Raw genomic sequence first — 25,447 nt, forward strand, 5'->3', positions numbered from 1 at the left:
ATTGATTTAAGAATCAATGTGAAAAAAAAATGGCCAAGCATGGTGATTGCTAGTGAGACCGCAAAGAGCCTGGTTTTCAGGGTGAGTGGTGCTATATCATAACTATAGTAATACATGAATAGGAACCAGGAGTATTACTGTAAGAGACAACAAAAAACTCTCCCATGATATCTCTAATATCACTATTTTTGCCAAAGTAAAGATTGCTGTCTATAAACTGAAACTTGAAAATGAAGTAAAACACACCATGGTCCTCTTTGAGAATGAAGGACAAACCACCACCACCAACAAGAGTAATGAATCAGAGAGAGCATTTTGGTCTTAGGGTTTTTGAAATCATTTAATCATGATTTAGAGCAGGTAGTGACCTTAGAATACATTAAGTCCAACACCCTCATTTTACAGATGGGGGAGCTGAGGCCTGGAAAGGTTAAATGATTTACCCAGGATTCCAGAGTTAGTGTCTGAAGGCTGAGATTAGAACCTAGATTTTACTAACTTCACATCCAGTGCTCTGTCTGCTACACCATAAGTTCTGATTTCTTTAGTGACAGGGACCTCACTTTGTCAGATTCTATCATGTTCAATTGCCACACAATTGCTTGGTTGTTCTAAGGTTCTCTCCGACATTTCAGAGACATAGTTCCTAACACTTAGAGCCATCTAAAAAATTGTGTGGACTCCTTCAGGAAGTAGCGGCTTCGCTTTCCCTAGAGTATGTTATTGAGTGAATTATTTGGTTATCAGTTCATCTTTTCCAGTTCTGAAGTTTTGTGATTCCTCTTCATCCTCCTCATCCCTTCAGCCCCAAGTTACACTAGCCTCCTAATTGGTCTCCCTCTTGACCTTATTTTCACGCAGCTGCTGACATTACCTCCGTAATGCACAGTTTCTAATCATGTCATCACTGCTTAGAGAACTGTAGTGAGTTCCTTTTGCTTCTCTGATCAAATATATTACATCCTGGCTTGACATTTAAGGTTCTCTACAATCTGGTTTCCACTTCCCTTTGCTGACTCATTTCATATTACTTCCATTCATGCACTTTATATTTCAGTTGAACTAAACTCAGAGTTGTCCTCTTACTGTCTTGTTTCCTGCCTCTATTCATTTGTCAATCTCTTGAGAACACATTTCATCTTCATTTCTAGTTATTGAAATTCTCTTCCTTCAAGAACCAGTTCAGGTGCCATCTTAGTTGATAGGATTCTTTGAGCTCCTCATCCCCAAGGGCACCAACAGTATTTGCATTCTTTTTTCCCCCCACCCTGCACTTATCCTCTGGATCTTCTCTTTGTCTTTACCATATTCTAGAGGAGTGGTGTCAAACTCAAACAGAAATGGGGACCACTAATGCATAATAAGGATCCCTGAGGGTTTATTGACTTGGTTTTAAAGTGTAATGTTATCTGTATTTTTATTTATTTTGTTAAATATTTCCCCAATTACATTTTAACCTGGTTTGGATTGCATGAAGGAGTGTTATGGGTTGCCTGCAGCCTGCATGCATGTTTGACATCTCTGCACCAGAGGGTCATAGCTGTGTCATTTTCCTTCCCTTCCCCTTCCCTGCTTCCTATTTCTCTTCCCCTTCTTCTCCCTTTCCCTCTTCTTCTCCTCCTCCTCCTGATTCCTTTTCCTCTTCCTTTTCTCTTTCCCCTTCCTTCCCTCCCTCCCTCATCCCTCTCCTGCTTCCTCAGTCTTACCCTCTTCTCCACTTCCCTCTCCTCCTCCCTCTTCTGCCCCACCCCCGTCGTCCTCACCCTCCCCCAATCCTTCCTTCTCTTCTGCACAGTGCCCACTTCAGTGTTTGACATACTTAGTAAAAGCTCACTGATTTGAAATAGAAACTAAATGACCACCTTTCAGATGTTGAAGAGAGATTTCTTCTTGCATGAGAAAGTAGATTGTCACCTTTTGTAAACCTAAAAGCATTACTTAGATTGCTGATATGTGTGAGTACCATTGTAGTGTACCTAGGTTTCTTATTGCAAACAACCAGCCTTTCTTTGAATTTGCTTTAGACTTTTCTATAGATGTGAAGCATTAAGGAATGTAATTGTAATTTTTAAAATTCCTATTATGAGCCACTTACTTAACGTAGCTAAAATTCTATAAGAAGACTATTTCAGATCCTTAGATTTAGGTGATTTTTCATAGCTGATAGAGAAAAATAGACAAATGTGAAACATTGTAGTTACAGTACCTGCGTTAGCCAGCAGATGCCTGCAAACACCATAAAATAATTGTGAATGAACTACAGAGAGCAGAATCACAGAATAAATTCACTGCTATTTTCTTGAGCTAATTTTCAGTCCTTGATGTAGGTTTGTGCTTTTAAGTGACCATTTGAGGTAGAACAACACACAGAAGAAATAAGAGAGACGATAGGATTCTTTAGATACTATATTAGGCAATGTGAGCACATATGGGATTTGAAAATGAAATTTGACATTCTATTTCAGAATAAGGGCAGTTAAGTTCCACTAATGCTGCTACTGTGTCTTTCTCCCCAAAATATAGGAGGTATATTCAAAAGGAATAATTCCCCTCTCTGCTGTATCGACAATCCGTGGTCAGGGAGACAGCAAATTTGAAGTTGTTACATCACAAAGGACTTTTGTATTTAGAGTAGAAAAAGAAGGTAAGTGTAATTTCTGGTCACTATAATTTTAAAAATTAAAAAAAAACCACATTGATATCTACATTTATACATAGCACTTGATATATAAATATCTGATTAAGTGGTATATTATATCAAGTTTTGGGAATAGGTTTTAAAATTATATATTTTTTTGGAGATCTTTTGAGTATCATAAGAAATTACATTGTAATGAGTTGATTGATTTTTTTTGTGTGTGGGGCAATGTGGGTTAAGTGACTTGCCTAGGGTCACACAGCTGGTAAGTGTCAAGTGTCTGAGATCAGATTTGAACTCAGGTCCTCCTGAATCTAGGGCCAGTGCTTTATCCACTGTGCCACCTAGCTGCCTCTGAGTTAACTGATTTTTGATTTCATTTCATTAACATCTAAACAAAGTATGAGAGCTCTTTAGCCCTTACAAACACAGTATTTCTCTTTGTTTGAAAAAAAAAAAAAGATCTTGTGCAATTTTGGCTTGACTAGTTTTGTATAAATAGTTAAAGGTATTTTACCTTGATTATGAGATTTTCTTTTGACTTCATTTGTATCCTATCAAACAGCAAGATATAACCAACCAAAAATACATTCTTTGGAAACAACTTGGAACCAACAGTATAGATTACCTTCCCTGCTGTTTCTCCCTATTCCCTAATGAAAAGGAAAGACGGATTTTTTAACGTCAATATTTTGGCACCATCATTATCCATTATATTTCACCGAAATTTTGTTTTCTTTTAGTGCTTTATTTGCTTTGGTAAAATCTTGTGGAATCCATACATTTCTGCTTTCTTTACTCTGCATTAGTTCATATAAGTTTTCCCATGTTTTTCTGAATTCTTCATATTTATCATTTTTATGGAACAAAGTATATTCCATTACCACAATTTGTACAGCATCCCCAAATCTTTGGACACTTAGTTTACTTACAGTTTTGTATTAATCTAAGTGAGATTAGTATGTTTTTTTTTTGTAAAAATGCATCTTCTAGGTGCATTTCTTTTGTATTATAAATTTTTTTGTATTATAAATCCATTAGTAGGATCTCTGGAGGGAGCATAGGCTATGAACAACCTGATAACTTTTCTTACTGAATTCCAAATTGTATTCCTTAATGGTTGGAATAATTCATAGTCCCACCAGCAGTGAATTAGCATGCCTGTCTTATTTTGGGACATTTTGGATTTTAAAAATCAGGAAATAAATTTTTCAAGGCCAGTGGTTTGGCAGGGAATGCTACCTTTTCATTTAAAAAAAATCATTGAACCCATCTGCTATGAGTTATTTCTCAAAACTTTAAAAGTAGGACAGAGTTGATGGATGAAGTCTAAGTTTTATATCACCATAAGGTGATGGTGTTCCTTGTTAGCCTCGCTATGTTAAGTATTAAAAGTCAATATTATAAAACCTCTCTAGATTGTACATAATATGGGGAGTTACAATTTGAATTAGAGAGAAAAATTCCAAAGTAGTCCTAAAATGCATGTATTTTGCTTATTTTCCTGAACATAAAGTAATTGAAATGGGACTAATGCATTATTGCCTTAGGTAGTGTGCTGCTTCATCAATAATAATACAGGTTTATATTTTGCAACATTTGTTATTTTTTATTTTTCTATCACTGCTTACTTCCTATATATTTCCAGATACCTCTTGTCCATTGTTCATCCCAGAAAACCTGTGTTGTAAGCAGATTTGATATTATTGTTTTTATTTTCTGTAAGAAAAAAATAGGTTTTGCCAACACCCAAAGGCCCCAGATTGATTGGATTGAATGAGACTGCCTGACTCTGCTGATTAACTTACTTCAAGTTAATTCAATTAAAACTACACCTGCATGGCTCTTTTTTTTTTTTTTTTTTTTTTTTTTAGTGAGGCAATTGGGGTTAAGTGACTTGCCCAGGGTCACACAGCTAGTAAGTGTTAAGTGTCTCAGGCCAGATTTGAACTCAGGTACTCCTGATTCCAGGGCCGGTGCTCTATCCACTGCACCACCTAGCTGCCCCCCATTATTATTTTTTTTTTGCAGGGCAGTTGGGGTTAAGTGACTTGCCCAGGGTCACACAGCTAGTAAGTGATAAGTGTCTGAGGTGAGATTTGAACTCAGGTCCTCCTGACTCCAGGGCCAGTGCTCTATCCACTGCACCACCTAGCTGCCCCTTGCATGGCTCTTAAAAAGGGTGTATTCTCAGAAGCTGTGGAGTCTGACCTCAACATGGGACCACCCTCAAGTCCAGTGAACCAATGTATTTGGGTGATGCTGGCCAATTAGCTTGAAGCAAGGTGGAAGGACTGCCTCTCCTTGGGATCCTGGGGCGGTTTGTTCCTCTAACAAGCTGGTGGTGGAGGAATTGAGGATGCTAAGATAGATAGTTTTTTCTTGGCTTTCTGATCCAGGTGTTCTCTTTTTCACTAATAAATACTTAATGCCCAACACTGGTGCTAAAGCTTCTAATTTATAACTAAACCCTAGCTAGTTTTTCCTAAACTTGGGACAGGAATACGGCTATCACACATTGGATTTTAAATGTCACATTTATAAACAAGGAAACTGAGGCTGAGAATTAAACTTGTAGAAAGCAGCTGAGGTGATAGTGAAAGTAACAACAGATTTGGCATCAGAAGATGTGGGTTTCAGTGCTATGTCTGCTCATTTATTCGTTGAGTTATTGTGGACTAGTCATTTAACTTCTCTGAACATCAGTTTCCTTAATCCGTTTGGTGGGTATAATTATGTCTGAAGTGCATCTCATAGGGTTATTGTGAGGAATAAAAATATAGTTGCAAAATGCTTTGTAAACGATTGCTTCATGTTTTAGCTCTTCTCATCTATTTACTTATTGTTTTGTTTTTGTTTTTTTTAGTGAGGCAATTGGGGTTAAGTGACTTGCCCAGGGTCACACAGCTAGTAAGTGTTAAGTGTCTGAGGCCAGATTTGAACTCAGGTACTCCTGACTCCAGGGCTGGTGCTCTATCCACTGCACCATCTAGCTGCCCCACTACTTATTGTTTTTAAGTGACAAAAGTCATTGCTTGTAAGTAGTGGAGCCTAAAGAATAGAACTTGAGATGATTATGTACATAGTCAGCATTTGTTAAGCAGTCATTATTTCCTGGTACTGTGCTAACCACTGAGATTACAAAGGTACATATAGTCCATGGAAGGAGCTCACAATCTAATTGGGGAAACAACCTGTAAATAACAAGGGGCCAGGAGGACATGGAGAGTATAGTCTTGAAAGAATCCAGAAAAACTAAGATGCCGAGCTGAGGAAGAAGAACAATCTAGGCCTAGGTCCCATGTAGCAGCATGGCATGAAGGCTGGAGATGTGTTGTTGTGTTAGGAACAGCCAATAGGCCAGTTATGAAATATAGGGGAGAACAATGAAAAGGTAGGGTGGAGACAGGCGGTAAAGAAGGTGAAGTGCCAAAAGAATACTTCATATTTGATCTTGGAATAAAGAGGGAGCAAGTAGTGTTTATTGAGGGGGGGCAGGGAGGGAGAGAGGGAAAGGGGAGGGAGGAGGGAGGGAGGGAGATGGGGAGGGAGGGATGGAGGGATGTTGATATGGTCAGGTCTGTCCTTTAGGAAGATCACTTTGGCAGCCAACTTGAGGATGAGTTGGACTAGGTTAGTGCTTGTATGAGTTGAGAGAAAGGGATGTAGACAAGAGATTTTGAAAGAAGAAAGATTTGCTGATAGATTGGATATATGCTGTTAGTGAGGATAAGGATTCGAGGTTGACACCAATATTGAAAGCCTTTTTGACTGGGAGGATGGTAGTGCTTTTGATGAATATGAAGTTCAGAAGAGAGCAGGATTTGAGGGAAATATAATATCCTCTGTTTTGGACATGCTGATTTTGAGATGTCTTTGGAACATTCAGGATGAGATATCTAAGAGATAAATAGGGACCTGAGACTATAGTTCAGGTGGTACTAGAATTAGATATATAGATCTGGTAATCATTACCATAGAGATGATAATTGAAGTCATAGAAGCTGATAAAATCACTAAGTGAGATACAGTGTAGACTAGGGACAAGAGACAATGACCCAGAATAGAGCCTGGGTAGGGTGGGTTTGGTGAGGAGAGGTGAGATGGTTATGATTAGTGGCCATGACATAGATAAAGAACCAGCTGGCATATAATAAGTGCTATATAAATATTTTTGCTCTTGTTGTTAGAATTAGAGAAGAGCCAGAAGTGTGCATTATCATGAAAACCTAGGTGGAAGAGAGTATCTTGGTGCAGAACAGGATGTACAGTGTCAAAAGTTGCTAAGAGACCAAGAAGAGTAAGGACTAATAAAAGGCGATAAGATTTGGCAATTAAGAACTCACCTGTGACTTTGGAGAGAGCAGCTTTAGGTGACTGAAAAAATCCAAAAGTAAATTGAAGAGGGTTTGAGGAGAGTTGAGAGGATGGCATGAAGAGGCATCTAATGTAGATGGCAACAAATAGAAATGATTTTTTTTTTTTTTAGTGAGGCAATTGGGGTTAAGTGACTTGCTCAGGGTCACACAGCTAGTAAGTGTTAAGTGTCTGAGGCCGGATATGAACTCAGGTACTCCTGACTCCAGGACTGGTGCTCTATCCACTGTGCCACCTAGCTGCCCCAAATAGAAATGATTTTTAATAGTAATGTTTGATCATCAGATATTTGTATAGTAAAAGTCATAGTCTTTCTAAGTTTCCTTGTATGCGGTTTCATTTTCATTTCATTTATTTATTTATTTTGTGGGGCAGTGAGGATTAAGTGACTTCTCCAGGGTCACAGAGCTAGTAAGTATCAAGTGTCTGAGGCTGGATTTGAAATCAGGTCCTCCTGAATCCAGGGCTGCACCACCTAGTTGTCCCCTGTTATTTCATGTTTGCTTATCTTTTTAATATTACAGGTGTCCTTACTGGAAAGTACTATAATACAGAGTATGTTATTCTTAGCAAGTCCTTTTTACTCAAATGCTGCGTGTATTCATTTAGTCAATTTAATAAGCTTTTTATTAAGGTACTCCTGTGTGCCAAGTGATTTGCTAGGTGCTGGGGGTTCAAATAAAAAGAATGAAGCAGTCTGGAATCTCAGGTATCTTACATTCTTAGGAGACACTTGAAAGGCTGAAAAGTTATATTCTATTTCCATGCCCTGACCAGGTAACAACAGTAGCAAAAAATGTGGCTATTTAAATGATCTTTTAAAACCTGAACAGATATAGAATAGACAGAGAAAAGTTGTAATAGGGTACAGTCTAAGAAAAAATGGTTTATTTAATGTAATACTAAATTAAAACATATCATAGATATTGTTGATGGAATTAAATTGGTGTCAGTCCTGGCTAAGCATTGTACAGAATGCAGAACTCACTGGACAAAAGGAGAACGAGGAAAGCTCGCCTACTTCCCAGCTCCCCCTGACTCAGGGTCACAGCATTATTTTATTTGAGATGCTGTGACTTCCCAGAACATCCTATCCCCTCATCTCCAAAAGTGATGATTTGAAACATATGCCAAAGCAAGCAGAAACAATTTCTGTAATATTTATTGTTTTTTGAAGTATCAGTACCGAAGCTTACCTTCATTATCATGGATAATTAAGAGATGTCAGAGTTAACATCTTGTCCATCCACTTCCTGGTAGTCATTTAGGTACTGAAGAACTATGTAATTCTTTGGGACTACAGGGGATATCATTTGTGGAGCTTCATTATCAGTACGCTTACAGATCACATGTGAATACTTGTCAGTTTCAGGAGAGTTCTGAGGAATTGAGATAGGCTGATACTACTCTGAAAATCGCCTGCTTTAGTCCAGATAATTATTTATTAAATTGTATACAGTGACCTTTATGGATCATCATTTAAGAACAAAACAAACAATATGACCTACCTTTCACTTGGCATGGCACCGTGCTCCCCTATATACTTTGTAGCAATCATGAATAATCCCCATATTGAACTTGGGTATCAGAAAGATTTTAGAAAGAAAGCAATCTAATTTGGCATATTGTCATAGAACTTATATACGCTCATGTCCATGTACGTAATGGTGTCATTGGTATTGGTACTCCTCGGTAGAACGGTAATTAGCTATTTTTTGTTGTTGTTCCCACAACAAGCTTCACCAAATTTACTTGGAGAAGCCGCTTGAAACAGCTCTCAGATCAACTTTATGAGATCAATTGCATTTCTGAAGGAATGGGAGACAGACTCCTGGCACCGGCCCCCATGAGGGAAATCTTACCTGGGCTACAGTAGCTGGGAGTAGGAAGTTTTATTTGATGTCTTTCCATTTTAACTAATTACTGTTGCTAAGGAAGACAGAGTTCAGATTTTGCCTAAGATGTTAGCTGTGTATCTCTCGGAAAGTTGCTCATCCCTGTTTGCTTCAGTTTCCTAATCTGTAAAATGAGCTGCGGAAGGAAATAATGGCAAACCATTCCAGTGCCTTTACCAAGAAAACCCCAAATAGGATCATGAAGAAGTCAAGCATTACTGAAATGTCTGAACAACAACAAAAAACTATATATTAAGCTCAGTTGTTTCCATATTGCTGAAAAAGTGAGCACCTTCTAAGTTAAGATGTCTTGAGAAAATTAATTCTAGTTGCCAAGCAAACCTTACTTATGGTTCTTCTCCCTTACTGTTGGGGGAGATTGGAAGAATACTTTTTCATCCATAGTAATAAGATAGCATCTCTTGGACCTAAGCATCTATTAAATGAATGTATTATGCTAGTCACTGGGGAAATAACACAACTGCAAAGAACATAGTCCTTGCCCTTAAAGGCCTTTGCAAGAAGTTGTAAAGTTTTTTCTCCTCTTTGAAAAAAAAAAACAATATGTAAGTAACAGCCCCCCCTGCCCATTATTCTTAATTGAACAATTTCCTGGGAATGACAGATGCCTATAAATATATATGCATGATAAAAATAATTTAGGATTTTGCTATGAGAAGTTTTGATTAGATAATCAGAGACATGGTCCAGTGCTGGTGATTCTGCACTAGTGGAGGTAAAGATAAAGCAAAAATCATCCAGATTTGGCTTTTGAATGCACCTTTGAGCTTTCATTTACATATGGTTTGTTTAATGTGGGACAGTGGGGTCAGACTCAACTAGAAACCAGGCCACTAAGTTGGTACATAAGGATTCCTGTGGGCTACATAGTGATTTAGAAAAACACACGTTAATATTATACTCTGTTGTATTTTTATTTATTTTGTTAAATATTTCCCAATTATTTATTTGTTTGTTTTTTGCCAGGCAGTGGGGGTTAGGTGAGTTGCCCAGGGTCACACAGCTAGTAAGCGTCAAGTGTCTGAAGCCGGATTTGAACTCAGGTCCTCCTGAGTCCAGGACTGGGTGCTTTATCCACTGAGCCACCTAGATGCTCCCCCAATTCCAATTCATTCTCATTTGGGCGGTGTTAAGAATGTCATGGGCTGCATGCAGCCCAAGGTGTTTGTCACTTCAGGCCGAGGTGTAGAGAAGTGTCAAAATAATGAAACCAAGCCACTGTTTTTCATAGCAAGAACTGGGAACTGTCCAGTTTTCCTCTCTCACTGATCTTTTTTATCTGCTGTCTTCTGGCCTTTCTAAAACCATATAGTGTATTAGTTCTCCTTTGTAAACTTTGCTTTTAAAAAGTATCTCTAAAACGTTTTTGTTTTTATATCACACTAATTTTATGATATACCTCCTTCCCATGTTTACTTCTCTCTTGTCATGAAGAAAAAGAGTTCAGTAAAACCAAGAGGTGTTAATTTATCTGTTTCTGACAGTGTATACAACATTCCAGAGTGGAATCTCAAGAGTCTATGAGAAAAGAGGGCATTCAAAGTCTCCAGGGCTTTGCTGGAATGAGGGAAGGCATCTGCTCCCTTGCCCTTCCTCCCTCTTCTCTATGATTCCCAGCCCTCACCAGAAACCCTGCTCCTGCTTTCTCTCTTTCTCTCTCTCTCTCTCTCTCTCTCTCTCTCTCTCTCTCTCTCTCTCTCTTTTTGCTGATATTTAGATACTCAGCTCTTCTCTTTCCATCCTGGAATCTGCCTATGACCTTGCTAGTACAATGGGGCTCAGGTGGTGAGAAAGCAGTGAATTATCAATCTACTTGTGGATGAGGAGATGGCGCTCTTTTGTATTTGTGCACGCTTGGGTATACAGACACACTGCTATCCATAAAATGGGAATGAAGACCTCGGGAGTTGGTCAAAAGTTGTCTTCCTCAAAACGTCAGGCAGGAAGGAACTACTTGCAATCTGCATCAATGCAGGGAATAAAGTTATTGATGTATTATGCAGTCCTTTAAAGTATAGAAGACATGGCATGTGTGCATGCAGTCTGTAATTTATTGTTAGCTATGTATGTGCATACACAGGTAGGTTTAGAGATTTATTTTCTGTGTCTTTCATTTCAGAAGAGAGAAATGACTGGATCACTATTCTGCTAAATGCATTGAAATCTCAGCCGCTCGCTCCTCAGTCTCGATCAGTTCTACCTGAGAAGTGTGGATATCTGGAGTTAAGAGGATACAAAGCTAAGATTTTTACCGTGTTAAATGGAAGCAATGTGTGGCTCTGCAAAAATGAGCAGGTGGGCATTGTTAAAGTAATTATGAATTATCAGCATGGTTGCGGTAATTAGAAATTGCTCTCCCTTGTTATGACTTGAACAACTGCACTCTGTCTCCGTCCTTGTTGGCTCTTTTGTATAAAGTATTCTTTGCCCCTTTTGTGAACATTCCACTAAAGATTTTATAAAAGCTTTTGTCTTCATTGTCCTCCATTCCTCTAGCAACTGGGAAGCTATTTAAAGCAGCACTTTTTTTGGGCTGGTCATCACCTTTTCCTGAAGTGAATAGAAGAGAACAGTCAGAATTAATTTTTGAAAAGTAGTCTTCAGCTAAAGCAACATAAATCCAAAGGGCAATTAAGAAGTGCTTAATCATTTCTTCTCAGATTCCAGCTGTTAATCAAACAGGCATGGTTCTGTGCCTGCTGTGTTGCCCATGTGCTCCAGTTCTATAGAAAAAACAACAACAGCAACACAACACCATTGAGCAAGTGTAGGTGGTTTTTGGACTGCAACAGGTGTGATTCTTTAACAGCTGAAATCACTGGTAGTCAAAGCTGTCGGGACTGACTGAAGTCAGGGCACTTTTTGAAAAGCAGGATTGAGGTGCTAGTTTTCTGTTTGGTCTTTACTGGATTTGGGTTATTTTAATTATGTCTTTTACAAATCTGTGTAAAGCAGCAGTTTTCAGTTTGATGCTTACTGGATTGAGTTACTTTGAAAATACATTTTACCTTTAAAAATCTTTAATTTAAAGCTTTAATTTACTTTAAAGCTTTAAGATCTTTCCAAAATTGGATTTGATATATTGATAACACAGGATCATTAACTTATAGCTGGAAGAGAACTTAGAGGTTATCAAGTCCGATCTCATTTTATAGATGAAGAAATTGAGGCTGAGACATTTTGTCATTCATGGTCAGTACAGCACTCCCTTGCATCCCTTATCACATTCTCTGCAGCCAGGTGGCAGTAATATTTCTCTTTTTGCAGTTAAATTTTTTTCTATATTGCATTTTTATCATTAAGAATTTTTTTTACATATTTTTATCTCTTTCTTCATTGTACCTTTCCCTCATCAGGTATAACTGTCAGTTGCCATATGAAAGTTGTGAGGGTCAGAGCCTTTTGAGAATACTTTTTTTTTTTTTGGATGGGGCAATGAGTGTTAAGTGATTTGCCCAGGGTCACAAAGCTTAGTAAGTACCAAGTATGTGAGGCTGGATTTGAACTCAGATCCTCCTGAATCCAGGGCCAGCGCTTTATTGAGAATATTTATTTAATTTTAATTCTCTTTTTAAAAAAAATCCTGGCTGTTGTTTTGGAATTTACTTAATTGTTTTAGTTACTTAGATTTTATTTGTGTTAATCTCTGATTTCAAACCACTTGTTAGTCCACACTTACTGAATAGCCTATCTGGTTTGTCTGGCTAAAAATTTCTGCTGGCACCCTAAACCTTGCTGCCTCAGGTTTTATATGCCTTGATGAGGGACCTCACATGTCTATCACACAAACTGCTCTTTCTTTCTTTCTTTCTTTCTTTCTTTCTTTCTTTCTTTCTTTCTTTCTTTCTTTCTTTCTTTCTTTCTTTCTTTCTTTCTTTGTGAGGCAACTGGGGTTAAGTGACTTGCCCAGGGTCACACAGCTAGTAAATGTTAAGTGTCTGAGGCTGGATTTGAATTCAGGTCCTCCTGAATCCAGGGCTGGTGCTCTATCCAATGCGCCAACTAGCTGCCCCCAAACTGCACTTTCAAGACACACTAGTACAACATAAATGCATATTGATTTATTTTAAAATTTGTTTTGTTTTTCCTATTCTGTTCTGCTCCTGTTCTCTATATAGGATGTGGACAATAGATGATTGGTAGATAAGGCGAAATGAGATGAACGCTGTTTCCGTACTATTTTTTCTTCATCTGATCCATTGTTTCTATGTGAGCAGGGGCACCATCTGTGTATTTGAAAGCAACTTCTCAAGGGTTACCCAGTCTTAATTATGTCTGAATCTTATGGCACCGATAGACATGATTCAAAGGGGAAAAATGTTGAAATAAGTTCAAACAGAAAGGCATATTAGAGGTCTTCTTAAAAACGGGAAGATAACTCTTCTGTTGTTGCCTAGTGCCAGGTAATTAGTCTCTAATTTTAAGATTATTTCATTTGACTGAAGAGAAAGTAAACATGATCCTCTAGAATCCAGTAGAGGGCCCTAGTGTTTTAAAAATCGTTTTCTTTGGAAAAGGAGAATTGTTATCCAGTGATTATAAGGCAGATTTGCCAAAGATGTCCTAATAGTCTGGTCATATTGGACACCCTAACCGTGCGAGTGCGACTACTGGTGAATTTTCTGAGTTTATTATGAATGCAGAATGAAAAGATGCTTGTTTAGTCAGTGGGAAGATGAGATAAGATCTAGATGATTTGCCTTTTTTTCAGTCTCTTAATTAAATGTGAGAGAGAACAAGAAATTGGGCAAGAGGGCATATTATATTCGACCCTTCCCATTTCCTGCAACATTCGGTGAAAACAATAATGATTTCAGGATTTAGTGAGTACAGTAGTAGAGAATACTTTACCTACATAATTAAAAAAAAAACCAGCTATACTTTAAAAACATTTCTTATTTGTAATTTAAATGATGTGGGTGTTAAAGTTGTAGTAATGTGTTCTTCTTAGTCTTACTATGTGATTAGATGTAGTCAGATAATTGAACTGTGATGATGTATTTGAAAGAATGTTTTCCAGTAATTTGATCATGATTTGTTAGTCTTACAATGGAGAGTATCTAAAATTAAGCACCAGTTCAAGCTTTTGTGTGCTGAGAGAGCAGAGGAACTGTCTCATGAATGTTCCCTTTTCCTTTTATTAAGAAGGAAAAATTTAATGGAATACAATTGGCCTGTATTATTTTCTGTAGATAATATAGATGGATTAAGAAGATTGAGAATTAGCTAAGTTTAAATGTTGGTTTACTAGTCCTTAAGTGAACACTCACTGTGATCTCCCACCTGAAAGGAAGAAAGGGAGCTTTCAGATATCACTTGTGCAGTTTGTTTTCAGCTTATCCAGTGGAACTAGAGGAGACCTGATTGAAAAAAGTGACTTCAGGGACAGCTAGGTGGCGCAGTGGATAAAGCACCAGCCCAGGATTCAGGAGGACCTGAGTTCAAATCTGGATTCAGACACTTGACACTTAGTGACTCTGGGCAAGTCACTTAACCCTCATTGCCCGCCCCCCCCCCCATACCATAACTTAACAAAAAAAAGTGACTTCACAAAGTTGTATCATTCCTAACTACTTGTTCACTTTTTAAAATGACCCTGATGCTCCTTGGGACTTTCCTTTTCTCCCCTCAATGTCCCCACTCCCCCCAGTTAGCTTTCAATTTAAAACTCTGTCTGCTGGCACAGTTTTCTTATAACAAAGAAAACAGTTAAGCAAAACCATTTGAGACTGACCTTCTCCGTCTCTGTATGCAGTGTCTCTTTTCACTGTGCTGAAAGGAGGGGGATATTTTTAATCATCTGTTCTTTTCTAACCAAGATTGGTTATTGGAGTTACTTAGTCTGTTTTCCTTTTAGTGTTCTTCTTATGAACATTATTGTGGTCATTGTGTGCATATTATTTCCCTGATTCTGCTCTAGTAGTTCATACAAGTCTTCCCATATTTTTCTACCTTATATTTATGGTTTCTTGTAGTCCAATATTTCATTACATTCTTGGACCACAATTGGATAAGCCATTCCCCAGTCTGTGTTCAACTATGTTGTTGCCATGATTTTTGATACCACAAAAAAATGAGTATTTTGGTGTATGTATAGGGGTAGGTCTTTCTGTCCTTGAAATACAAATTTATGAGCAATAACCAGATATTTGGGTCAAAATTTATGAACCATTTTGTGATATTTTTCCTATAATTAAAAGTTATTACTGGGAATAGTTGCATCACTTTACAGCTTTACCAATAGTGTTAGTATGTCTGTTTTCCTACAGCCTCTCAATATTGACTAAATATGTCTTTTATCATCTTTGCCAATTAGATGGATGTAAAGTGGAACATTAATTATTTTAATTTGTATTTCTCTTATTAGTAATTTGGAGTATGTTTCTCACTTATGTTTATTGCTAGTTTTCAATTCTTCTTTAGAAAATCATTCATCCTTAGGAATCCTTTCTCAAGGTCTGCTGGAACTTCTTTTTCCCTTTTGCTAGCACCCAAACCTCTTGTTTATTCTCACTGCTTGTAAGAGGGAAAGGAAAGAGAGAGAGAGGTCTTCTGCATGTGCCTGAAAGAGTGTGTTGCAGCATGTTCCTTTCCATTAGCATGTTGAAATAATACAGGGTAGTGGTTGAGAGTCTTGTTTTTTGTTTGTTGTTGTTGTTGTGGTGGTGGTTGCTGTTGTTTTAGTCTAGGACTAAGAGCAACTCTGGAACCTTGCTATAAAATGATGTCCTCAGAGATCTTGGCCATGGAATTGTACTATGGGGAACATTGCTGTAGCAATATTTTTTGGTACGTTGAAAAACTGAAATAGTTTGATGGCTGGATCCAAGGCAGATGCTGTAGTTGGTTATGTTACAGTGAAATTCAACTGCATTTTAGTTTGTCTCATATGAAGTAATTGAAGCCATAGACTTAAAACACATTATTTCTGACTTAGGCTACTAAAGGTCCTTAAGCTTATGTATTCCAATATGAACTCACCCATAAAATTTTCTATGTAAAAATTTCTGACTCAGTAAAGAAAGCATTATTGAATGCTCTTAGCATATTAATAACTAAAACATTTAGCATATTCTTTAAGAAGAATGGTGACATGGCGACGTATAACTTAATAATGTATATAAATTGAAGGTCCTGCACCTTTTCAACCTGTGAAGTGCTATGATGAAAAATTTTCTTCTCAGTTTTGAAGGTTAAACATGCATAATTTACATGGAATAGTATGGAAGGTACCCCACCAAATTAATTAAGGTATTCACTTTAACTTGTATTGACTTGAGGACAGACATACTTTCATTCCTTTTAAATGTACTTCAAATGATCAATTTTATTCCCTACTTGAGTTAGATTCTTCTGGGCTTAGGTTACTCCCTGGGGGTTTTAAAAGTGGTATTAACTCTTTTTTTGCCTTTAGATAGCATTTACAGTATAAAATACTGCCTTGGGTGGGAATTTAATCTTTACATTTTCAAAGTGTGAGGTAGGCATAGTATAAACAGCCCAAGGTTTTTTTGGCATAGATAATTTAGTTCTCTAAGACTTCCAGGGTGTTAAACTGCATTCTTGTAGCCTGAAATAGTCTTATTGACCTTGTAAAAGTGATTCAACATTGCATAGTTACACAGTGGGCTCCGCATATTTATAAATGTTATTTTCTAAAGGGAGCACAAATTATCACCAATAATAAACACTTAAGGAATCTATACAGAGTTGTTTTCACACTTTTAACCTTCTGCAAAACCTCTATATTTCTTTAGGCAAGTTTTAGTCCCATTCATTACCCTTCCATATGAGAGCTTAGTGACTTTTCTCCATGGCGTTGAGCTTGTGACATGACATTGTATTTCAGAGTTGATGGTGTCCTTGGCACTCGGATCCAGAGAAAGGCAAAATTGACATGAAAACGAGATGGATATGCAGCCCCTTTATACTTTTCCTAAACCACCTGGCCTCAGCTTTTCAGTTCTTTATTCTCTCAATTCCTTTCTTTTCCATTTCCTAGGAGTCCACTTTTGGAAGTTGAATTTATAGAGGACAGCCTCCTCTTTCACTGAGAAAAATGGGAGGCATTTTCCCTGGACTATTCTCTTAAAATCCTAAGAACTTAGCCCCATTGCTTTAAAAAAACAAACAAACAAAAAGTCTCAGAAAGAAGAATCACTACTTGAAGCTAATCACTAGAACTGTATTTGTTTTCTATCTTCTAGCAAGATTTGTTCCCTCTTTCCTAGGCAACTTTGATCCATCTTTTGATTTGTCTCTAGAAATACTCAGGTCTCCATGATCCTATATTATTTATTGGTTTGTTGTTGTTGTTGTTGTTGTTGTTAATTTTGTTTTTGTTTTTGGTGTGGGCAATGAGGGTTAAGTGACTTGCCCAAGGTCACACTAGCTAGTAAGTGTCAAATGTCTGAGGGCGGATTTGAATTCAGGTCCTCTGAATCCAGGGGCAGCGCTTTATCCACTGTACCACCTAGCCGCCCTGATCCTATATTATTTAAAGGAATCTTGATACTTTTACCCATCCAACTCATACCACCTTTTTCTTCCCTTTCAGTGCCAGAATTCTAGGGAAAAGTTGTCTACACTCTGTTTCTATTCTTAACCATCAGCTTTCTTTTCAAGTTCCTGTAACTAGTCACTCTTCTGGCAAAGGTCACAAGTGATATTTCTAAATCGAGGGGCCCTGTTTTTTTATTCCTTATTTTCTTTGAACTCTGTGGCAATTAATATTCTTGATGAAAAACTTTTGGTGCTCTTCTTGTTGATCAGGCCTTCCTTCTGAATATTCTCTCTGGTTTTGAGGAACAACATCCTCCTCCTCTCCCGCTTCTAAAATGATTGCTTCACTGTTTCCTTCACTAGTGACTTGATCTTGTCCAAAACTATTTAAGGTGGATTTTTCCTCATTGTGTAATATCCTTCTTACCTTCTTTCTTTACAATCTCTTGTTATCAATCGCTCCAGTTCCTTCAGCTACCATTTTTATGTAGTTGACTTAAAAATCTCTATCCTCAGTCCTAATTCTCTCATAATCTCATGATCTATATTTCCACCTACCTTTGAGAAGAAGCAATTATAAGGCACTTAATATGTGCCTGGCACTTTGCTAAATGCTTTACAAATATTCTCTCATCTGAGCCTTACAACAGCTCTGAGAGTTAGGTATTATCATCATCATCATCATCATCATTATTATTCCCATTTTACAGATGAGGAACCTGAATTAGACAGAGGTTCAGTTACCTATCTAGGGTCAGACAGCTGATATCTGAGGTTGGACTTAAATTCAGGTTTTCTTGACTCCAGGCCCAGTGCTTTCAGAAGCACCTAAAACTCCAACATGTTCAATACCAAACTTTTCTTCCCAAACTACTTCTTGTTCTAACCACTGCTTCTGCCACAATGGTACCACTATTTATTCCACCTCGAATCTTTGAAACCTAATTATTGTATTTGACCCTCCTCTCTCTTCCTCAGCTCCACTCTCTAGTCACAAAATCACAGAGTTTGAGAGATGGAAGGGACCTTAGCAGCAAGTTAGTTCAAAGTCTACTTAATGAGTCAATATGCTGTTGGTTGAACACCTGCAATGGAGAAGAAACCACCCGTTCTGAAATCATTGCATTCCACTTCGGAATAGTTTTAGTTTTTAGAAAGTTATTCCTAATAGTGAGCCTAAATTTGCCTCATTGCTGCTTTCCCCTCATATTCCTGGTTTTGTCTTTTCGCCCATCAGTTACCATCATCTCTTTTCACCTCCTTCATTTCCACTCTTGTGTATACCTCACTTTCCATTTGCCTGAAGTATCGACAGTATCCTAATAGGTCTTCATGCCTTCACTGTTTGCTCCTTCCCTTTGTATTGTTGCCACTCTAGATAGAAGGGAAGTCAGTCTATCAGATAGAGTGCAAAAGATACTTAGTAACTATGAGATCCTAGGCCAGGTAGTTAAACCCCTCTGGGCTTCAGTTTCCTTATCTATAGGATGAAGGGATTGTGCTAGTTGACCTCTCAGGCCCCTTCCATCATTAAATCTATGCTCCTGATTTACGCATGGTCCTTCATGTGTGTCAGGCCTGCTCTAAGATAATTTTGTCAATAACCTCCCAGCTTCTTCCTTTAGCATTAAAGGCAGTCCATAGTCAGGGGCTGTCCTGCCTTTCCAACCCACTCCCATATAATCTGTGCTTCAGTCGAATATTCATTATACCTTGAATACACTTTATACTTTTGATCCCATGAGGTCTTTATGCAAGTTGTGACCTCACTTTCTATCTGTGCATGTTGCATTTGTACCTGCCGACTCAAATGCTACTTTGTGAAGCCATCATTCATTTTTGGCTTTTAAACCCCCTCCCAACCTAGCCCCTTCCTGACTTTCCAGTCTGCTTACAGTGTGCTCTGCTTCCACACACATGCGTTATAATCCAGCAGTGTTTGTTCCTTGCATTCCATCCGTCTCCTGACTTTTCTCTGGCTGCCCTCCTTTCTGGAATGTCCTTCTTCCTCAGCTCACCCTTCTAGTGAGTGACCTTGACTTCTTTCAAGATTTGGTTCAAATTCTGCCTGAGCCCTGAGACCATTCCCTGTATACTGCTAACCTCCACCCTTCCCCTTCCCCCAGTTATTTTTTCTCTGGGATTACCTCCCATTTACACTGTGTCTATAGTATGTATTTAGTTGTCTGAGTGTTCCCTTCCCTATTTGGATGTAAGGTATTTGAGGACAGAGAACATGAGGCCTTTCTTTGTTTTCACATCTCTTTGCTTAGCACATAGTTAGCTTTTTTTTTTCCCCTTTTTTTTGCTGAGGCAATTGGGGTTGACTTGCCCAGGGTCACACAGCTAGTAAGTGTTAAGTGTCTGAGGCCGGATTTGAACTCAGGTCCTTCTGAATCCACTGCACCACCTAGCTGCCCCCCATAGTTAGCTCTTAATAAATGCTTGTCGAGACTGTTGACTGACTATATGCATCCTTGGGCCCCATCTAACATTTTGTTTGCTCTTTACTGATATGATTTTGTATTATAGTGAAATGCTTCCCTACTCTTACTATGTTCTTCATTTTATAAAATTGTATTGGAGTAGGACAACAGTGAGTCTGATGTAAAGCTAGGACAGGAGGAGGTTCAGAAGGTTAGACTAACAAATAGGACAGGTTTCATATTATCACATTAAATTGAAGCAATATTTTACTATATCTTTAGAATAGAAATTCACAGTTTTATATACTGTCTCTATGTGAAAATGTTCAAGGTGATTTGAAAAAAAGGATAAACAACGATTCAGGACTTGTGGTCACTTCTTGCTTTGTTAGTTATCTAAGTTTAGAAGATTATCTTGTTAATTGTGCTTTAGCAGTGAACATTTTTATTCTTCAAGGTATGAAAACTTTATTGATAACACTCATAGGAGAGGCATTGTGGTATAGTGAGGGGGGGGGACAAAGAATTTGGTATCATGATCTGGGTTTGAGTTAGCACCTTTCACTACTACAATTTCCTTACCTGTACAATGGAAATATTATCCCCTCCCTCAAAAGGTCCATTGTGAAGATGAGATCATATTTGTAAAGGGTTTCACAAAGTTTATACTATATTAACTGTCCTTTTCATCATCATCATCAATAACTCATTTTTATTCCCCTTTTAAAACAGGCATACCTCTTTCAAATTAGCTTATTTCTTTGTGGACACCAGCATAATTTTTGTTAGTTATCCACATTTGTAAACTTCAAGTTATTTTGGATTGCCCTCTTGCCTCATATCCAATGCCAAGTCCTTGTCAATTCTACCTCCGCATTATTTGTCCCATCTCTTCAGTTTTCTCAGTTCACATAGCTACTACCAAACTCTAGGTCTTCATGACCTCCTGATCCTGAACTATTAAAATATCTTCCTGGGGAGCAGCTAGGTAGTGCTGTGGATAAAGTACTAGCCCTAAATTCAGGAGAACCTGAGTTCAAATCCGGCCTCAGACACTTGACACTTAATAGCTGTGTGACCCTGGGCAAGTCACTTAACCCCCACTGCCCCACAAAATACCCCAACCCCCCCCCCCCAAAAAAAAAAACCCAAATATCTTCCTACTTGGTTTCTCTACTTCCATTCTTTTCCCTCTAAAGTCCATCCTCTATTCAGCTGACAAATTAATATCTCCCAAATACTTTTCTGACTGTCACTCACCTGCTCAAAATTTATCTATGGCTCCCTGTTGCTTAAATGTTTGGCATTTAAAGACCTCCATAATTGACTTAATTCATCTCTTTTTCTTGTATACACTCTAGTGGCACAATTTATCCAATTCTGGGCCTAGAGTCAGGAAGGCCTGAGTTCAAATGTGGTCTTAGATACTTATTAGCTGTGTGACCCTGAACAAGTCACTTCACTTCTTTTTGCCTCAGTTTCCTCATCTGTAAGACAGGGATAATAATAATAGCACCTAACTCCCAGGGTTGTTGTTAAGATCAAATGAGATGATGATTATAAAGTGTTCAGTGCTATGCCTGGCACATAGTAAGCACTATATAAATATTGTTGTTTTAATTATTCCGAGGACATTCACCTGATAGCTGTTAGAACTTGGTTTGTCTTCCCCCAGTGTACCTTTGTATGACTTTGCATTGTCCCAGAGGTCCAGGGCTATGTGTCAGTCTTTTTGTAAACTCTGCTCATAGCACAATACCTTCCAAAGAATAGGCAATTAGTAGATATTAATTGAGTTAATGAAGTTGAATTTAACATCTTTGAAGATGCATAAGGATGATAAATGATAGAAATTAGAGAGCTCAAGGCTATCTCTTCCCATCATTCTTTTACTCCCCCACCTTGCATCCTCCATGGATAGAAGGTATATTATAAAACATTTCTTTTAGTGAAGAAGATTACAGATCCCCGCCCCAGTGGTCCATTAAAACAAACAAACAAAAAACAAAAAAAACCCATTGTCACATCCAGGCCATAGTTTTATTTCAAAGGCACATGTTACTTGAAAGGGATGTTACTTGAAAAACAATTCAGCTGTTTAATCTGTAAAACCCTTCCATAAATTTTCTCTTAATGAGCTTGTCTCTCATCACTTGCCAATTTGATATTAATTCTTTATGACATAAATTTTCTAGCGCTTTTGGTCTCCACATAAAGTGGAAATCTTAAGCAGTTCTATTACATGGAACCTTGGAATCATTGTCAGTATTATTCTTTTTTTCTGTTGGACTGTGTCTGCATTTTCTCCCAGATGCAGGACTTAAACAGTCATATTCATCTTAATGGCTGTTGCAGCCCTGTCATATATTTTCCAAGCACATTCATGCAGTTGAGTTCCTTGGAGCTTCACAGCAACCCAGGAAGGTAGACAGGATGGTCATTAGCATCACCCCCATTTTACAGTTGAGAAAACTAAGTCCTGGAAAGACTTAAGCAGCTTTTTTTTGTTGTTGTTGGGGGCGGGGCAATGAGGGTTAAGTGACTTGCCCAGAGTCACATAGCTAGTAAGTATCAAGTGTCTGAGGTCATATTTGAACTCAGATCCTCCTGAATCCAGGGCCTGTGCTTTATCCACTGCTCCACCTAGCTGCTCCTTAAGCAGCTTTAATTGTTCTTTTGCATAGCCGCCATGCTGCAAAAGTTCTGATGGTACAGTGTGCGTGACAATTGCTGTTTTTATTTACCTTGTTGAGCATTTTCTCCCTTTGTGTAGTGATAGAATTTATTCAAATAGATAATAACACTTTAATTGAGGAAGGAATCAAAATAATTATAGGATGATTTATAAGAAAGGGGGTTCACGCTGAGTTTTCTCAAAAATAATCTAGGTCACTGCTGGTATTAACCATAAGAAAAATAGCATTATTCTTTCAGCCTTTTTTTTTTTCAAACAAAACACTGCAGTGTTATTAATGTCAGTTAAATTAAATCTTCCTCATTTAATATTTAAACATGTTATGCAGCTTAAGCTATTTAATTACAATTTTTTATGTATGCATGCTGATTCCATGTTGTCTTGCCTCAAAATGATAGAATCTGTCTTTTTCAAATTTGAAAGCCTGGCTTCTTTTTCTAATATCCCATAATATCTAATATTCTAAATGTTATCTATATTAATTATTCAATAAACTCTAAATGCTGAATCTGCAAGTCACCCTTTAATATTTTAACAATTTTTTAAAAAATCAGTTGCCAATTACTACTTTTAAAAAATTTGAGACAGCGAATAACAATATTTAACAAATATTTATTGAATATTTGTGCCAGTACCATAAAGTTTGCACTGAATATACACACACGTACACACACACGTACACAATATATGTATATATAATATATACATACATAACACACTGCACATATATACATACATACATATGTGTATATATATATACACACACCACACACACACAACACATATCATAAATGAAATTTAGCAACATGTTCAGGGAGCAGTGCTTAATCAGATACACTTTGTATTTGTGTTTCCTTATTGTGTATGTGTTGCTTTATTTGTTTGATTCTTGAACAATGAGGACTTGTTTTTGCCTTTGAATCCCTATAATCTGGTACGGGGTAGAAGCTTTAAAATTCCATTTGATTGATTTGGTTCATCTTCTGAGAAATGCATATTTCTCTTGTGTCTAGGCAAAAGGATCCTTCTTTGCTTCCTTAAACCTTTTTTCTACCCCCCAACTCCCTCTACCAGCCCTCAGCCTCCTGCTCCAGCATTCTTTCTGTCCAGTTGCCAGAACCAGAGAAATAATCCCCGAGGGAAGATATAAAGTTTCTCTTTAGGAAACAAGAACACAGTGGTCATCAAATGCCTTTTTTTTTTTTTTTTTGCTTTTATGAATAGTGGAATAGGAACCCTTGTGTGGTCCATGCTTGGATCGTCTTCGCTCTGCTCCCATTTACTCTGGCAGCTATTTCCACAGGGGTGTCATAGGTATAAAACAGCTCCCCACAAGTCTGTGACTTTCTTACCAGCTAATTCAATCCAGGGGAAAGTGAGCTCAGACTTAGAAAGCACATGTCGCAGGTGGGTAACGCCAAGCTCCTGGAAGTTCTTTTTTCTTTTGCCAATGTCCTCAAGATATTCACCCTGGTTGTATTGCTTTTATTCTGGATTCTTTGTAAAGCCTGGAGTTGATCTTTTCTGATTTTATCGTCAGTCTGCAACCCTGGGGCAGCTAGAGTGTCACAGTGCATTAGACCTGGGTTCAAATGTGGCCCCAGGCACTTACCACCTGTGTTACATTGGGCAACCCTATTGGCTTCAGCTTTCTCATCTGTAAAATGCGCTGGAGGAGGAAAAGGCTAGCCACTCCAGGATTTTCGCCAAGAAAACCCCAAATTCAGTCTCGAAGAGTTGGACACTACTGAAATGACTCAACAAAATTGTTAACCCCATTGCAGAAACTAATGCCAGTCGCCGCTGCTCTGGGGATATTGCTAGGATGCAGGTGAGAAAAATTCATACCCTTTGGTTTTTGAAAGTTCACAAGCTTTTTCTGTGCTTCAGGGGTGAGAGGAAATATGTTCTCCTCTTCCTCAAATAGATTTAATTGGAGCCACTACAACCTAAGCTCCCAGATGCTGAAAATTGGGTCATGAACAAAGTTACTTCTACCATTTTGGTAGACAGTGGACAGTGCCACTATATTATTCCATTGGCTTTTCCCTTTTATTTTTTTTTTTTTTTTTTTTGCAGGGCAGTGAGAGTTAAGTGATATGCCGGGGGACACAAGGCTAGTGTCAAGTGTCTGAGGCTGGATTTGAACTCAGGTCCTCCTGAATCCAAAGCCAGTGCTTTATTGACTGTGCCACCCAACTGCCCCTCCATTGGCTTTTAAAGATGTCTGAATTACATCAATAAGAGATAAGAATGAGATGAAAATAATAGCAATTAAAATGATAAGGTAGAAAATAGTTTGGGGACAAGTTGCTATTATGCTAGATAATGCTTACTGAACCATCATAGAGTTGGTTTTAAAAAATACATTTTTCCATACTTGCACAAAATATTAAGATTTATGCCTGTCTTCTGGAGGAGCATTGAAATCTTTTCTTTGGACGGTTTCAGTGTGAAATAGAATATTGGGGGTGAACATCTTATTATAATAGGATTTTGATTTTGTATGTTAGTTTTTTATGTTTATAAAGTGTTTAATTCCACATATCTTGGAAGTTGGGTATTTGACATGGAAACGTATTTAAAAAATGTAATGTTTAGGCAGGTGTGACTAAATTGGTCTGTGATAATAGTCTAGTTCCACTATAATTTATTTGTTGAGTTCTCTAGGATATTGTGAATTCTTTATTTGTAGTATGGTATAGTGGAAAGAACACTGGCTCTGGAGTTGGTTGTCCTGTTTACCATCTTTGACTCTTCCTACCTATGTAACATTGGGAAGTCATTATACTTAGTACCTGCCTCAGTTCTCTGAGCTATATAATCAGGACATTGGGCTAGATGGGATCTGCGCTACCAGGGATCTATTATGCTTTCATCCAAGATATTTTGA

The 25,447-nt window shown here is 37.9% G+C and overlaps 1 protein-coding gene across 1 annotated transcript in view; it reads left to right on the plus strand.

The window, feature by feature from the left end:
- Positions 1-25,447, plus strand: part of ARAP2 (ArfGAP with RhoGAP domain, ankyrin repeat and PH domain 2) — a 234,808-nt gene that overhangs the window by 84,808 nt on the left and 124,553 nt on the right. Inside the window, 2 exon segments of the mRNA XM_043971650.1 lie at positions 2,524-2,644; positions 11,051-11,226. Of these exon segments, the coding sequence (XP_043827585.1) occupies positions 2,524-2,644; positions 11,051-11,226 (297 nt within the window).

This window comes from Dromiciops gliroides, chromosome 6 (assembly GCF_019393635.1).
Source record: "Dromiciops gliroides isolate mDroGli1 chromosome 6, mDroGli1.pri, whole genome shotgun sequence".
Lineage (NCBI taxonomy): Eukaryota > Metazoa > Chordata > Mammalia > Microbiotheria > Microbiotheriidae > Dromiciops > Dromiciops gliroides.